Source organism: Artemia franciscana, chromosome 5 (assembly GCF_032884065.1).
Source record: "Artemia franciscana chromosome 5, ASM3288406v1, whole genome shotgun sequence".
Classification (NCBI taxonomy): Eukaryota; Metazoa; Arthropoda; class Branchiopoda; order Anostraca; family Artemiidae; genus Artemia; species Artemia franciscana.
In genome coordinates, this window is record NC_088867.1 from 60520195 (window position 1) to 60536978 (window position 16784).

At 34.0% G+C, this 16784-nt stretch overlaps 1 protein-coding gene across 1 annotated transcript in view; it reads right to left on the reverse strand.

The window, feature by feature from the left end:
- The window catches only part of LOC136027780 (poly(A) polymerase type 3-like), a 40365-nt gene extending 24048 nt beyond the window's left edge, over positions 1 to 16317 (reverse strand). Inside the window, exon 1 of the mRNA XM_065705242.1 lies at positions 16149 to 16317. Within this exon, the coding sequence (XP_065561314.1) occupies positions 16149 to 16317 (169 nt within the window). The remainder of the gene's footprint in view (positions 1 to 16148) is intronic.
- Positions 16318 to 16784: the final 467 nt, after the last annotated feature.

The window sequence follows — 16784 nt, forward strand, 5'->3', positions numbered from 1 at the left end:
GAATTTTGTTGCTAAAAGATACATCAAAAGAATGTGATTTTCATGCTGATTCTAAATATATAAGTTTAATCAAATTTAGTCTTTGTCATCAAAAGTTACGAACCTGAGAAAATTTGCCTGATTTTGGAAAATAGGAGGAAACACCCCTAATTGTCTCTAGAATCTTAACAAAAATCACACCATCGCATTCGGCGTATCAGAAAATCCTATAGCAAAAAGTTCAAGCTCCTATCTACAAAAATGTGGAATTTCGTATTTTTTGCCAGAAGACAAATCACGGGTGCGTGTTTATTTTTTTCTTATTTTTTTTCCAGGCGTCATCGTATCGACCAAGTGGCCCTAGAATGTCATGGGTGATGAATTAATATGCCATGGGTGAAGAAAAATTCAATGAAAGGGCGCAGGATTTTCTAGCATTACTATAAAAAAAAACAATGAAAAAATAAACATGGAAACTTTTTTTCAGTTGAAAGTAAGGAGCAGCATTGAATCTTAAAACGAACAGAGATTATTACGCATATGAAGGGTTCTAAAAATACTTTAGCATAAAGAGCGAGGTATTTAGGAGGAGATAAAAACCTCACTCTTTATGCTAAAGTATTTTTAGTAATTTTTGACCCTTTCCCACAATTCTACTTTTTAAAACAATTAAAAGCTTTAGCATAAAGAGCGAGGTATTGCGGAGGGTACAACCCATTTCATATACGGAGTAATTTCTGTTCGTTTTAAGTTTTAATGTCGCTCCTTACTTTCAGTTAAAAAACTTTTTTTTTTAGTGTACTAAATAATTGAACAAAACTTACTCATGATTCAAAAGCAAATCGATTCTTTAAGCTCAAGAAAACCTTGATACTAAAAACTTATGATGAATAACTAGTAAATTGCAGGGTGACTTTCTTAGCCTGTCCTGACACATATAACATCTAAATCCAGACTGTCTTTTATTATATGAGCCAACAGCAATAACCCTAATTTAAAGCGGAACTTGAATTAGTGAAAACTCTTATTAATTACCTACCGGGTAATGGAGGTCAATCAAAAATTCAGCTGATCTCGGTCAAATGATCCACATTCCTTGTTTTTAAATAGGATTTAATTTACATGATAGAGTTTATTCTTTGGGGGTTGACATTGTAAAATCGATTATCACAAAGCTTATTCCATAATTAGCAAAAGGAAGTGATCAAGTGCCATATTATTATTATAAGCATAATTTAAAACAAAAACAGAAGACCTGTAAAAAAAAAATGTCGGTAATCCTGACAAAAATCTAAAAAAACTTCTTAAGAATCTTAGAGAAGTCTTAAGTCTCTTAGCGTGTGTGCCTGATTCCATCTACCATGACTACTATTGATTGTAATGGTGTCACTGGCAGGACCGTAACCAGGATTTTTTCTTTGGAGGGTGACTTTAAAAAATATATCAAAGTCTGATTATATGCTTTGCCCTATCTGTACGGATCTTCCAGCGGAACAGCTCCTATAAATGGTTAAGATTTTTTTAGTACTTTCAAAAGCAGCACTTAGAAATTAACCTCAAATCAGAACATTCAAAAACAAATCAGGGACAGATTGAGTAAATATATATATATACATATATATATATATATGGTGGGGGCGCTTCGCGCCCCCCCCCCAAGCCCCCCCGCGCGCGTAAGTCGTTACGCGCCATATTAGTTACGCGCCATTGTAGTTGTGTCCCTATGTCCCACCTGTGAATATAGATATATATATATATATATATATATATATATATATATATATATATATATATATATATATATATATATATATATATATATATATATATATATATATATGTTTTTAACTACGTAAAACTTGCGAATATACAACATTTTTTGCTGTCCCATTGTCTGTGCATATAAATAGATTGTCAGGTTTACCGACTCTTGAACATGTAACATATAATGGTCCATGGGAAAACAATCCGTATTCAGATCTATACCTCATGATTCTAATGATTGCCCTTGAGCTTTGTTGATGGTGATTGCTAATTGACCATTCCCTGAGTCGCCATCGTCATTTATATATCCCCCTGTGCACCCCGGCGTCCCCTTTGTAGTTATGTCCCTGTGTCCCGGTCGTCATTTATATTCCCTGTGTCCCGGTCGTCATTTGTGTCCCGGTGTTCCAGTCTGTGATTTCTCTTTGAGTGTCCCGGGCGTCATTTATATTCCTTGTGTCCCGGTGTCCCGGTCGTCATTTATATCCCCCTGTGCCCCCCGGCGTCCCCATTGTAGTTGTGTCCCTGTGTCCCGGTCGTCATTTATATTCCCTGTGTCCCGGTCGTCATTTGTATCCCGGTGTCCCGGTCTGTATATACATTCGTTTTTTAGTTTTGTTTTTCTCCTTTATTTTTTTCCTTTTTTCTTTTTTTCTTTTTTAGTTTATTTAGATTTTTAGATTTTTTAGTTTTTTTATTAGTTTTTAGTTTTTTTGTAGTTTTTACCATTTTTTTAGTTTTTTTAGTTTTTTTTTTTTACTTATGTCCTGGTCGTCATTTATACTCCCTGTGTCCCGGTCGTCATTTGTGTCTCGGTGCTTTGTTGATTGCTAATTTATATTATATTTATATTTATATTTTTTATATTTATTAATATTTTTTTAGTTTTCTTTTTCTCTTATTTTTCAGTTTTTTCCTTTTTTTTAGTTTTTTCTTTTTTAGTTTTTAGTTTTTTTTTGTTTTTTACCTTTTTTTAGTTTTTTTAGTTTTTTAGCTTTTTTAGTTTTTTTATTAGTTTTTAGTTTTTTTTTAGTTTTTGCCTTTTTTTAGTTTTTTCAGTTTTTTTTAGTTTTTAGTTTTTTACCTTTTTTTAGTTTTTTTTTAGTTTTTTAGCTTTTTTAGTTTTTTTTTCTTTTTAGTTTTTTTTGTAGTTTTTACCTTTTTTAGTTTTTTTTCTTCTTTTGTATTAGTGTGAAATAATTCAGACGTCATATGCGGACAAACACGACGTCACTCGACAGACAGACAGACAGACATAACCCACAAACAACTTATTTTTATATATATTTATTCATTTTTTTTAGTTTTCTTTTTCTCTTTTATTTTTCAGTTTTTTCCTTTTTTTTAGTTTTTTTCTTTTTTAGTTTTTAGTTTTTTTTAGTTTTTTACCTTTTTTTAGTTTTTTTTTAGTTTTTTTAGTTTTTTAGCTTTTTTAGTTTTTTTATTAGTTTTTATTTTTTTTGTAGTTTTTGCCTTTTTTAATTTTTTTCAGTTTTTTTTTAGTTATTAGATTTTTACCTTTTTTTAGTTTTTTTTAGTTTTTTTGCTTTTTTAGTTTTTTTTTTCTTTTTAGTTTTTTTTGTAGTTTTTACCTTTTTTAGTTTTTTTCTTCTTTTGTATTAGTGTGAAATAATTCAGACGTCATATGCGGACAAACATGACGTGTTCCGGTGTCCCGGTCGTCATTTATATCCCCCTGTGCCCCCCGGCGTCCCCATTGTAGTTGTGTCCCTGTGTCCCGGTCGTCATTTATATTCCCTGTGTCCCGGTCGTCATTTGTATCCCGGTGTCCCGGTCTGTATATACATTCGTTTTTTAGTTTTGTTTTTCTCCTTTATTTTTTTCCTTTTTTCTTTTTTTTCTTTTTTAGTTTATTTAGATTTTTAGATTTTTTAGTTTTTTTATTAGTTTTTAGTTTTTTTGTAGTTTTTTTAGTTTTCTTTTTCTCTTTTATTTTTCAGTTTTTTCCTTTTTTTTAGTTTTTTTCTTTTTTACTTTTTAGTTTTTTTTAGTTTTTTACCTTTTTTTAGTTTTTTTTAGTTTTTTTTAGTTTTTTAGCTTTTTTAGTTTTTTTATTAGTTTTTATTTTTTTTGTAGTTTTTGCCTTTTTTTATTTTTTTCAGTTTTTTTTTAGTTATTAGATTTTTACCTTTTTTTAGTTTTTTTTTAGTTTTTTAGCTTTTTTAGTTTTTTTTTCTTTTTAGTTTTTTTTGTAGTTTTTACCTTTTTTAGTTTTTTTCTTCTTGTGTATTAGTGTGAAATAATTCAGACGTCATATGCGGACAAACATGACGTCACCTGATCCACACACAGACAACTTATTTTTATATATATAGATATATATATATATATATATATATATATATATATATATATATATATATATATATATATATATATATATATATATATATATATATATATATATATATATATATATATATATATATATATATATATATATATATATATATATGTATGTATAGTGAAAAAAGGAATCATCAATGCAAAAGCACAGAAACAAATACAAACAACATATCCGGAAAGTCAAACTTTGGCGTAAACAGCTAAAGTTCAAGAAGGGTGCCCCCTCACATAGGTTACGCAAATAATTTTAGTTGGCTTTCAGTTTTAGACCAATAAGAATTTTCTTTTGAAGTACTAAAAAAAAACTTTAGCGCAAAGAGTGAGGTGTTGAAGAGGGGGCAATCCCCTTAAAATACTTAATAAATTTCTGCTCGTTTTAAGTTTTAATGTTGCTCCTTGTTGGATCTAATTAGACCTTGTTGGACATAAAAGCTAGAGGGAAAAGTTTTCTCTCCCGACTTAACTGTACGCAGGGTTAAATAGAACTTCTGTCATTCTATTAATGTGATTTGAAACAACTGAACGATATATACATTCAGAAATTTGATTTTTGCATGGATTTAATGTTTTTTTTTAATTTGGTCAATTATTGGCAGATCAATACTAATTACTCATTCAATTAGGCCATTCAAATATATTCCTAAGTTATTCAATCATTATCTTCAAGACATTTTTTGGTATCTGTGTATTATTCAGAACACATTCGACAAAATTATTTTTGTGGTTCAGGTTAGGTTAAACATGGGAACAGAAGGAACAAAAATGCCCCATCTCGTAAGAGTATAAAGTCATGTTGTATCCATTTACGCACTGTTTTATTGTTGGAAAGAATCCCTTATCCTGGAAAAATATAACTGCCTCTTTTTTAGTCTTTGCAAATCCCAAATCTTCATTTCAAAATCAGACACTCATCTTCAGATAGTGTTCAGACACTATCTTCTATCGCTGTACGTAGCGAACTAAATTGAGTTTTGTCTTTGTGGCTATGAAACCGGTTTTTCTCATAAAATGTACCTGCAACGTAGTTTGTTTCACGAAAGAACCTAACTTATTGATTGTGTTCTGAATAATACACAAATACCTTATTTTTTTTAGCTCTTTTTCTGTCATTTTATTTTTCTTTTTGATAGAAATGAATTTAAAAAAAACATAGACTAAATATAAAATAAAAATTATTTTCAAAAGCAAAGAGGAAAGGTAGTAGAGAGTAAAACTAACAGAAGTTTTAATGAACAAGGAAAAAGTTAAAAAAAATCTTTATTAGACTAAACAGATCAACAATGAACTTATAATGTTCTTTTTAAATACGTATATGTTCATTCTTGATTTTTTTCGTGATCTTGATTGCTGTTGCAATTTTAGTTTTGAATTGTTAAATTTTCTTTTATGCTTAATTAAAAAATGTATTTGGTTTTGTTTGTATTGACATCAATAACAACGTAACAAAGAAAAAAGACATCCAATTGGCTAATCAATGATTACATAAAAATGACACTCTCTTTCACTTTTATTTGGCTATACGAATTTTAAGTTATATTTTATTAAAAATATATGTATTATATTCTTATATGTATCCTCATATATATTTTTATATATCTTATATTATATTATTTCTTACATTTATTTCTAATATGTATTTCTAAGCTGTTAATGTATTTTGAACGGATTACTTTTATAGGTTCATAAATAGGATTTTTTTTGGGGAGGAGTATGATGTTTCCAGGGGTATTTACAAAAAATCCAAAACGTATCAAAATTTCTTTATGTAAATTTTTATTGCTTTTTTTCACATGTCAGACTTTGCTATTGCAGGAGAGAGGGTAAATCCAGTCGCCCCTTTCCTCTGGATAAGGCCTTGAGATTTTATTTGGCAAAACATCAACAAGAAGAAAAAAGGACATAACCTATAAAACATACATTACTAAAAATTACCCATGGGATTGGGAAAACCATTTAATTTCTTAACCAAAATTATTCAACAACGCCCCCTCCAAATAGGTGAGTATAAATTGTCAAAGAAAATAAAGCGCCAGATTTATTTCTCAGTATTTTTAATCCATGTTGACTAAAACAGTGAAGAAGATGATGCATTTTTTCGTTTGAGATCCAAACAGTATTTAATTGAAAGCAATATGCATTTAAAAGGTTCAGTTCTTATAGGGCTATACCTTGGACTTTTTTTTTCAAGGAAGCGGTTTGTTTTGTTTGAGGGGGTTACAAAAAATTGTGATTTTTGTTTTTATAGCCTTTCTACGAGTAAAGTTTAACCTGCGGGTGAAGGGGGGGGGAGCTGATACACAGTAATAGGCTTCACTTTGGGATGATGCCTCAAGTTTTTATTTGAGAAAATATCGATTTTGCAGTGGGCTTTTTCTAGATGGCCCTAAAACCCGTGTTTTTATATTAAGCCCTGTCGTTTAATTGGTGGTATCAAATAGAAGTGGGCGGGTGTCACACTCATTTAGTTGCAGCATCATTCCTATTGGCTAATATTGTAAGTAGAACTAGACATGGCGATAAACCCACCTTTTTATTGTTTAAAGGAGAAATGGGCGCGTCTACACACAATTTATTGCAAAATGTATTTTTATTGGCTAATTACTGGAAGAATCGGGTGGACAATATTTTTTTTCGTGTTTTTGATCTCAAGCTCAGTAACAGAGGAATAAGGATTCTAAAGCATAGTTGAAGAAAGAAAGAAATGAGGCCAAGGCCGTATCCAGGAGGAGGAAGGAGTTAATCATCCCCTCCGCAAATTGTTTTTGTCGGACTCGGAAAAACAAAGCAAAACTGCATATAAAAAACTTTGATCTATTACAAAGTTTCCTCCAAACCTCCCCAAATCAAAAGTAAAATCCTAGATATCCCCTTGAATGAGACATCAGAAGTTCCTGGCGCTCAGTATTTTTAAAACTTTAGGTATTAATTTAAATTGCTTGTTTCATTGTCATTAATACTCCGCAAGGAGAGGAGGGGGTTGCAAGAGGGCCAAGCTCCCCAAAAAATCAGGAAATATAGACTAATTATGAGAAAAGAAAACAAATACAGCAGAACAGGAAAAAAATATGGAAACAATAGCAAACTGAAATAAAATGTGTTTTGGCCCATCGTTGGCCTTCCATTAGGTTTTGACGCTTAATAGGGGCAATATCAGTTTTTATTTGGGACTGAATAACCCATTTCCATTCTTTGAAAAACATTTGATCTGTATGATTTGAGTGGAGTATTTTTATTTTAATTCTTCACAGCAATGAATTGTACGTAAATAGCAATTCTTATCAAAAGCATAACAACCAAAACACAGTTAAAATTAAAACCAAAAAATATGCTGTTAATATAAATGCATTAAATGTATCCGTCTTTAACTGCCAAATCTAAAAGTATTGATGTTAGAAAAGATTGAAGAGTCCAGGGTTAAAGAGGGCACAGCCACGCTTTGTTAGCAAATAATTTCTGTTAATTTTAAGTTTAAAAGCTGTTCCTTCCTTAGTTGAAATAAAACTTTAGTTTTTTTATTCAGTTTCTGATTGTTTTCCAAACCATGCAAGATATAATGTTGAGTACCGACCCCTTGAATATCTAGTTTCTCGCCTTTTCCACTCAGTAGGCATGGGAATATTCCCCTGAAATATAATTTTATGCTATATAGAGAAATGTGGTAATCAATTCCTACTCCCCCTTCCTACGTCTTACTACATTTATCTGAGGGCAAGTGGGAAGTTAGTAGTTAGGGAATTTAAATGTGCTCTCCTAGGCATTGAACCCACTCCTATCTACACAATAATTCCTCTCCCCCCTTGTGATAGCTGATACGCAATTTTGCATCACAAAACGGAGCTTTCAAAATAAAGTGAATAAACGTAGTTAAGTCCAGTACTACCACTATATGCTATTACTTCCTCCGCAACTGGGAAAATAAGATATATTTCGGTACTTGTGTCTTATAGCCACCACACCCAAGTTCTGTCTAGAAGTGAAGTTTGATCAATGCTAGTGAAATAAAGCAAAAAAATAATACTTTATCAACAAAATTATGAAAACTACAACAAAGAACTATAGGAGGGGCCGCCCATGCCGCATTATGTTAAATACGTGACCTAAACTACCCTAACAAAATAACAACTAAATATTTCATTAAAATATAGGTAAACTGTAGTTTCCCCCGAGCCGAACCTGAAATCGGTTATTGACCATGAAAACCGGTTATTGTCTCATGTTCGCGGTAAAAGATCTTCAGTGTGATGACTATAAGATAAAAGTACCTATGTTTCTTTTATACTGTCAAATTGATTAGCTTTTCAGAATTTTCAATTGATTGCATTCTTATCCTCTTTGGGGCAAAATTGTAGCTCTCCTAAGTAAATTGTTTTCATTTCTCAGTCGGTACTTACGTCATATCCCGACCACACTCAAGAAGTTTGATCTGTTTAAAAACGATTTCTCTGTGTGCACTTTCAGATAATCAACTTAGCCTGAGTGTGACTAATAATCGTATAGGTGTATTTGAAATAAATGTTTAATATTTAGTGTTGGTTAGGTTTTTTAACATATTGAATCTAAATGAAACTAACTTGAATGCAGTTACTTGAAAAAAGGTGGGGATTGTAGGTTGGCTGCAGGTACCTGGATGCAGGTAGAAATTGACTGGCTGTTCTGTTGGCTTGTCTCTCTTACTGCACCTGTGTATTTCAGCAGGTGTTTGCTTATTCCAGTTTCTGTCTTTGCCTGAGTTTGTGTGTGTGTATGTGCTTTCGTCTCTCTTACTCTCTGTGCCTGTCTGTCTGTGCGTGTGTTGGCATTTCCCAGTGTCTGTTTGTATATCTGAATGTGTGTGTTTGTATGTGTTTTTGTATCTCTCATTCTCTGCACCTGTGTCTCTAGGCTGGATGTTTGCTTGTCCCTGTGTCTGTCTTTGTTTTTTAGGTTTGAATATGTGGGTTTGTATATGTCTTTATTTCTTTCACTCTATGTGCCTGTGTTTCTAGGTGGATAGTTTCTTATCTTAGTGCCTATCTTTATCTCTCTCTGTCACACACACACACTCTACCTATGTATCTGAACAGCTGTTTGATTGTCTCTCACTATGCCGCTATAAGAGGTGTCGTAAAATCTCTCGTCGATCGTGCCCTAAACATTTGTTCTGATTCCTACATCACAGCTGAACTAGACTTTATCAGGGACATACTTTTTGGAAATGGGTATCCTCTTTTATTTATTAATAATATAATTAACCGTAGAGGGAAAAGACACTCCCATAAAATCAACGATAATTTACCATGTGAGAATCCCGATAAGCCCCAAAACATAATTTACCTCCCATATATCCCAAAAATCACTAGAAATCTTAAAAAAGTATGCACACAAAATAATCTGTATGTTGTATTTACTAATAATTTGAAAATCATAAATCTCCTAAATTCTGGTAAAGATAAGACTCCAGTTACTCGCCAAAGAGGTGTCTATCAAATACCATGCGACTGTGGCAAATTCTATGTAGGGAGAACCCAGCAGAATTTCGAGAAACGCCTACAACAACATAAAGATGATATCATTAAAGCTCTGAATTCTAATGTTACTTCTGTTTCTTTTGATTCTGCTTTAAGCAGTCATTTTTTCGAAAATCCTTGTCACAAAATACTTTTTGAAGAATCCGCCATTATTAGCAATGATCTAGGCATAAAGCAAGTAGTTCGAGAAGTAATTGAAATCAGACTTGAGATTAATAATAATGTCTCCTTAAATAGGGATTTAGGAGAATATTCACTGAATGCTCTATACACAAATTTAATTTAACATGACCTTACGAAATATTATAAAAACACAATAGATATCAACACAGAACCTGTCACAAATAGACCTATGAGATCAGCAGTGAAAAAAGCTAGGCTGGCGTTAAAAGCCTGATTTTTAATCATTTTCTTTCATTTCAATGAATTGCCTCGATTCATCACAATTTATTTATCAGTCCTGGTTGAACTTCGCTGAGGTAAGGATACTGGGACTGTTTCGAAAAACTGTTCATTTTAGTTTTATTGATTTTATCCTTTTTTAAGTTGTTTTTTCTTATTTGTATTGCTGAGGACGGCCCTTGGACATAGGGCCGAAATATTCATTTGTTTTCCACTGTCTTGAGATTTTTCCTATTGTTCTTCTTGTTTTTGGTGTTTGCTCACTATGCCTGTGTGTCTGAGTGGGTGTTTGCATGTTTCCGTGTCTGTCTTTAGGTGTTTGCTTGTGTTTCCTCTCTCTCTCTCTCTCTCTCTCCCTATGCCTGTGTTTCTGATCGGTTGTTTACTTGTCTCTTTCACTAACCCTGTGTGTCTGAGTGGGTGTTTTGCATGTTTCTGTGTTTATCTTTGTGTGTTTTTGTGTCTGACCCTGTGTTCTTTTCTCTCTCTCCCTCTCTCAATATGCCTGTGTGTCTAAGTGACACTAGACATGTTTATACTTTCTGTGTATGTCCAACTTTGTTCTGATGGCCGTGATCTTTTGGGCTTGTGCATTAGTCAATAATGACTTTTAACTTTTTATGGTAGCATACTTTTATGCTTTTCTGAGTTTTTGTGGAGTCAGCGTCGTCTAGCAATATCAGAGCATCCTTCTTCTTCTTCATTGTTTGGAAACTTATGGAGACGGTTTCAGATAATCTTGTAACTGGAATCGAATTCCGGATCTTTCAGCAGGTTCCACAAAGCTTCCTATTTAAAAAGCGACTTTATTTGTATCTTCTTTAGTTTTACCGAATCAAATGTGGGGCTGCGGGCTCCCCTTTACCTTCTTATTTCTATTCAGTCTAAGGTGGAACTTTATAGGAGGTGAAGTATAATTCCTTTTATCAGTCTGGGGTCCGAACTAGTATCAGCTCCTCTTTAGAAGTGGACGTCTATCAAAAGAAAATACCATTTTCTATGAATAGGCAATTCGATTTTGAGTTAGCCTTCCAGATAAGTTTTTACCTTCCAGAAAGTGCTCTTTTTATTTATTTATTATCATTATCATATTATTTATTATTTATTTATTTATTATTTATATCATATTATTTATTATTTATTTATTTATTATCATTTATGGGTTGTAGTGCATATGTCCGCTGCTCAGCAACAGAAATTTAACGAAGAGATGAAAATAGATGTCAAATATATAAAGAGGAAAGAGTTGGTAAAGTATCCACCCATATCCGTGCTACTAAGGCATAAAAGCTGGTAGGTACTCAACTAGTCTAGTACATCACTTCTGACTTCATAATTCTGTTTTTTTTAAGATTGATAAAGTTAGGCTTTTCAACATCTATTTGGGAAATTAGGCTGGGAAATACTAAGCTGTAATATTCATTTGATGCTAAATAGCTGAACCAGGACAATAACTGTCTAACCTGCAATAATTTCTAACGTACAACTAGAAGTCTGTTTTAGTTAATTTATCATTCTCATTAGCTAAAAGAAATACTTCAGTTAGCAACATTTTATCTTAGCAATTACATGTAGGCGGTTTCCCAAATATTATCCTTGTCTTTGCGCATAGATACACAATACCATAAAATCTTATTTTGTACTATGTATTTTGAAGATAACATACCAATGTTAGAACACAAAATGAAAGCCTATGGTGGCCCTGTGGAATGATCTGTGCTCGGCAAATAAGGGTCTGAAGTTCACTTCCGACTTCTATAGGGCCGATGCAGGAGTTATTTCAGTCAAGAAACGTTTTGGGGCCATAAAGGAGGACACAAATTGGAATATCTATACGAAACCAAAAACTAAGAGAAAAGATTCTTTTTCGCGATATTGCTAAATAATAGGAGTGGATCTAGAGCAAAATCTTGGGAGAGGCCCAATGTCACAAAGGTGCCAATTAGCAAAATATTGAGGGAGGTGGTACGAAATAAAGGTGGCAATAATTGACCGAAGTGACATATCTATTCTAAAAAAGAGTTTTTATCAAACAGTTCGTGGTAACGAACTGTAGTAAGGAGCGACCCGGCTCAATAGTAACCAAAACTCTAAAAAATAGAATTTGGATACCAATACCTACATCAAAAGAATCGCATTTTAATGCTGATTTTAAATATATAAGTTTCATCAAGTTTAGTCTTACCCATCAAAAGTTAAGAGCCTCAGAAAATTTGCGTTATTTTAGAAAATAGGGGGAAACGCCCCCTAGAAGTCATAGAACATTAACGAAAATCACACCATCAGATTCAGCATATTAGAGAACCGTACTGTAGAAGTTTCAAGCTCCTATCTACAAAAATGTGGAATTTTGTATTTTTTGCCAGAAGGCAGATCACGGATGCGTGTTTATTTGTTTTTTTTCCCAGGGGTGATCGTATCGACCCAGTTGTCCTAGAATGTTGCAAGAGGGCTCATTCTAACGGAAATGAAAAGTTCTAGTGCCCTTTTTAAGTGACCAAAAAATTGGAGGGCACCTAGGCCCCCTCCCACGCTAATTATTTTACCAAAGTCAACGAAACAAAATTCCGAGATAGCCATTTTATTCAGCGTAGTCGAAAAACCTTATAACTATGTCTTTGGGGATGACTTACTCCCCCACAGTCCCCATGGGAGGGGCAACAAGTTACAAATTTTGACCAATGCTTACATATAGTAATGGTTATTGGGAAGTATACAGGCGTTTTCAGGAGGATTTTTTGGTTGGGGAGGGGTTGAGAAGAGGGGGATATGCTGGGGGAACTCTCCATCGATAATTTGTCATGGGGGAAGAAAATCTCCATGAAGGGAGCGCAGGACTTACTAGCATTATTTAAAAACACAATGAAAAAATAAATATGAAAAAATCTTTCAGCTGGAAGTAAGGAACAGCATTAAAACTTAAAACAAACAGAAATTATTACCCATTTGAGGGGCTCACCTCCTCCTAATACCTCGCTCTGTTAAAAAAACAAGTTTTTTTTAACTGAAAGTAAGGAGCGACATTAAAACTTAAAACGAACAGAAATTACTTCGTATATGAAAGAGGCTGCTTCCTCATCAACGCCCCGCTCTTTACGCTACAGTTTTTTACTGTTTTAAAAAGAAGAATTGAGAGACAGAGTCAAACTTTAGCATAAAGAGCGGGGCGTTGATGAGGAAGCAGCCTCTTTCATATACGAAGTAATTTCTGTTCGTTTTAAGTTTTAATGTCGCTCCTTACTTTCAGTTAAAAAAACTTGTTTTTTTATTTAATAAATACAAGAGGGCATCAGAAAAACCTTGGCGAGGAAGGGGGTTCGGGTTCCTCTCTCCCCCATGAATCCACCAGTGCTCATTAGGACGAATTTTGTTTGAAATATAAGTATATTTAACAACAGTTTTCATATTTTTTCATAAGAGAATATTCTCATTATTTTGTTCTTGAAAATAAACGTCAAATACAATTGGAATTTTCAATATTTCACTTCTTTTAGAGTTTTGTGTATGTCGTCTATAATGCGATTAAAAAAAAAAAAAATCTATTGAAACATTAAGAGCTAAAAAAAGGATAAAAAAAGGATAAAGATCCTCCAGAGCCATTGCTGGCGCATAGGGCGTCGAATCGACGTTTCAGTTGCTGAGTGTTTTTACAGGAACAAGTAGCAAGCTTGTCGCTCAAACTTGCTGCGGCGGGGATCGAACCCTGGGCCCCGTATTGCCAAGCAGAGCACCAATCCACTGTGCTACAACAGGTTAGAGCTAAAACCAACACAAATTATTATGTACATGAGGGGGTTGTCCTTTCTCAATAGCACACTCTTTGCGCTAAAGTTTGACTTTTTGTTCCAATTAATTAAGAAAGACTCATGATATACAAGGACCGTTTAATTAGAATAATAAACTTTTTACAAATTCAAAAACACATTAGCGTAAAGAAGTACTGTCGGTAAAAGAACGGGGTGGAAGGGGGACTGACTGTCCTCCATTATTTTTGGTCACTTAAAAAGGGCAGTGGAACTTTTTGTTTCCAATCAAATGAGTCTTCTCCCGGTCCTTTAGGATCACTGGTTTGATGCGATCAGCCATAGGGAAAAAAAAAAACACCTTTCCGTCATCTTCTCCATTTTCGTATAGAGCAGCTTCAAACCTCCACAGTAGGGTTTTCTGATATTCTGTATTTCATGGTGTGATTTTCATTAAGATCACTTGATTTCATAGGGGTGTTCCCCCTTTTTTAAAAACTAGGCATAAATAAGCATCAAAATTCGATTCTTTTGATGTATCTATTAATATCAAGATTACGCTTCTTATAGCTTTGGTTACTACTGAGCCATGTCATTTCTTAATTTACAGTTCGTTACCACGAACTGTTGGAATATGTGGTTGGAATGAACGGTACTTCTACTGAACGTATCTTTCTTTTTTCTTTCATTGTTCATGTGAAAATGCGGAAACAAGAAACTTGGATTAATATTATTACAATTACTTCCCTGCTATCTAACAGTTCATGGGAAATCAATGTGGCAGTGGTCAGCTGCCACATTGGCTTTTTGTGCGTTTTCAAACTGTTCGTGGTAACGAACTGTAGTAAGGAGCGACCCGGCTCAATAGTAAACGAAACTATAAAAAACGGAAAATCGATACTAAAAGATACATCAAAATAATTGGATTTTCATGCTGATTTTAAATACTATAAGTTTCATCGAATTTAGTTCTTTTTCATCAAAAGTTACAAGCCTGAGAAAATTTGCCCTATTTTCGAAAATAGGGGAAAACATCCCCAAGAAGTCATAGAATCCTAACGAAAATCACACCATCGCATTCAGCGTATCAGAGAACCCTACTGCAAAACTTTCAATTTCGTATTTTTTGTCAGAAGACAGGTCACGGGTGCGTGTTTATTTGTTTGTTTTTTTCTCCAGGGGTCATCATATCGACCAAGCGGTTCTAGAATGTCGCAAGAGGGCTCATTGTAACGGAAATGAAAAGTTCTAGTTCCCCTTTTAAGAGACCAAAAAATTGTAGGGCACCTAGGCCCCCTCCCACGCTCATTTTTTACCCAAATTCAACGGATCAAAATTTTGAGATAGCCATTTTGTTCAACATAGTCAAAAACCTTAATAACTCTATCTTTGGGGATGAATCACTACACCACAGTCCCCTAGGGAGGGGCTGCAAGTTACAAACTTTGACCATTGTTTACATACAGTAATGGTTATTGGGACGTGTACAGACGTTTTCAGGTTTTTTTTTGGTTGGGGAATAGAGGGGAGGGGGCTATGTGGGAGGATCTCTCCTTGGAGGAATATATCATGGGGGAAGAGAAATTCAATGAAAAGGGCGCAGGATTTTCTAGCATAACTATAAAAAAAACAATGAAAAAATGAACATGAAAAAGTCTTTTCAATTGAAAGTAAGGAGTAGTACTAAAACTTAAAACTAAAAGAGATTATTACGCATATGACGGGTTCTTCTCCTCCTAAACACCTCGCTCTTTATGCTAAAGTATCTTTAGTAATTTCAATTATTTATTCTACGGATTTTCTGATTCAGGGGTGGGTCATTCTTAAAGAATTGGGACAAAACTTAAGCTTTAGTGTAAAGAGCGAGGCCTTAACTAGGGGACAAACCCCCTTATATACATAATAAAGATATAAGAATGTACAAGTTTGTTACGTAAGTTAATTCTTAAGTTACGTATATTTTTTACTAATAAAAACGTTCGTTAAAAATTAAATGTTCTAGTTGCCTTTTTAAGTTACCAAAAAATTGGAGGGCAACTAGGCCTCCTTCTTCAACCCTTATTTCTCAGAATCGTCTGATCTAAACTAAGAGAACCTTTTTTGTGCAGAGAGCCAAAATAAAATATCCATTAATTCAAAAACGTTTAGAAATTAAATATTAAAAAACTAGTTTTTCTAACTGAAAGTAAGGAGCGACATTAAAACTTAAAACGAACAGAAATTACTCCGTATATGAAATGGGTTTTCCCCTCCGCAATCCCTCGCTCTTTACGCTAAAGTTTTTGTAATTAACCTGTTGTAATTAAAATTTAAAGGTATCAAATAAAACTTTCAAAAATATTCCTCAATTTCTTCTTCCAAGAATTTAGATGAGGCAAGGTCAGACTCCCTGCATACCCCCCTCGTTCCACGGCAGGAGCAAAAGCTGCATCATCCCTTCGTTTTTGAGCAGCTACAGTCTTTGCAGCATCTTCCACTTTTGCATCTGCAGTAAACTTCCAAGATTGATTCTCTTTGCAGCTTGAGACGACCGCATCTACTCCCCCTTCAGCCATCTTCCATCCATGGAGGAGTGGATCTGGTATGCTCGGCCGAGGCTGTACTGACGACAAGATTGAGAATGTGGCGAATATGGCTCTTTGTATTTATTGCTCGAAGGTGGCAGTCTTCTCACATCTTTTTTTTGGCACCAAATGTAAGCCCTTACACTGGCCAGTGAATTGAATCCGGCCTGTTTACCGTACATTTCAATGACCAGCAATTTTGATAGGTCGTAAACTTCTCTAAACGCGTCGACTGAAAGCTGCCCTTCTGCATCCTTGATCCGCTACGTCACAGACACCATTTTTGAGGCAAAAGTTGGAGACATCGTGGTGTTTAAGAAAGAAGCTTTCCCGACGCCGAAGAAAAAGTTCGTTTTGTCATACCCTGACAGACAGTGCACGAACAGTAACATAAAATGCTCCTCTTTGGACAAGTGGACTCCATCCGCCAGCTCCTGTACTGGGATAATGTAAGTCAG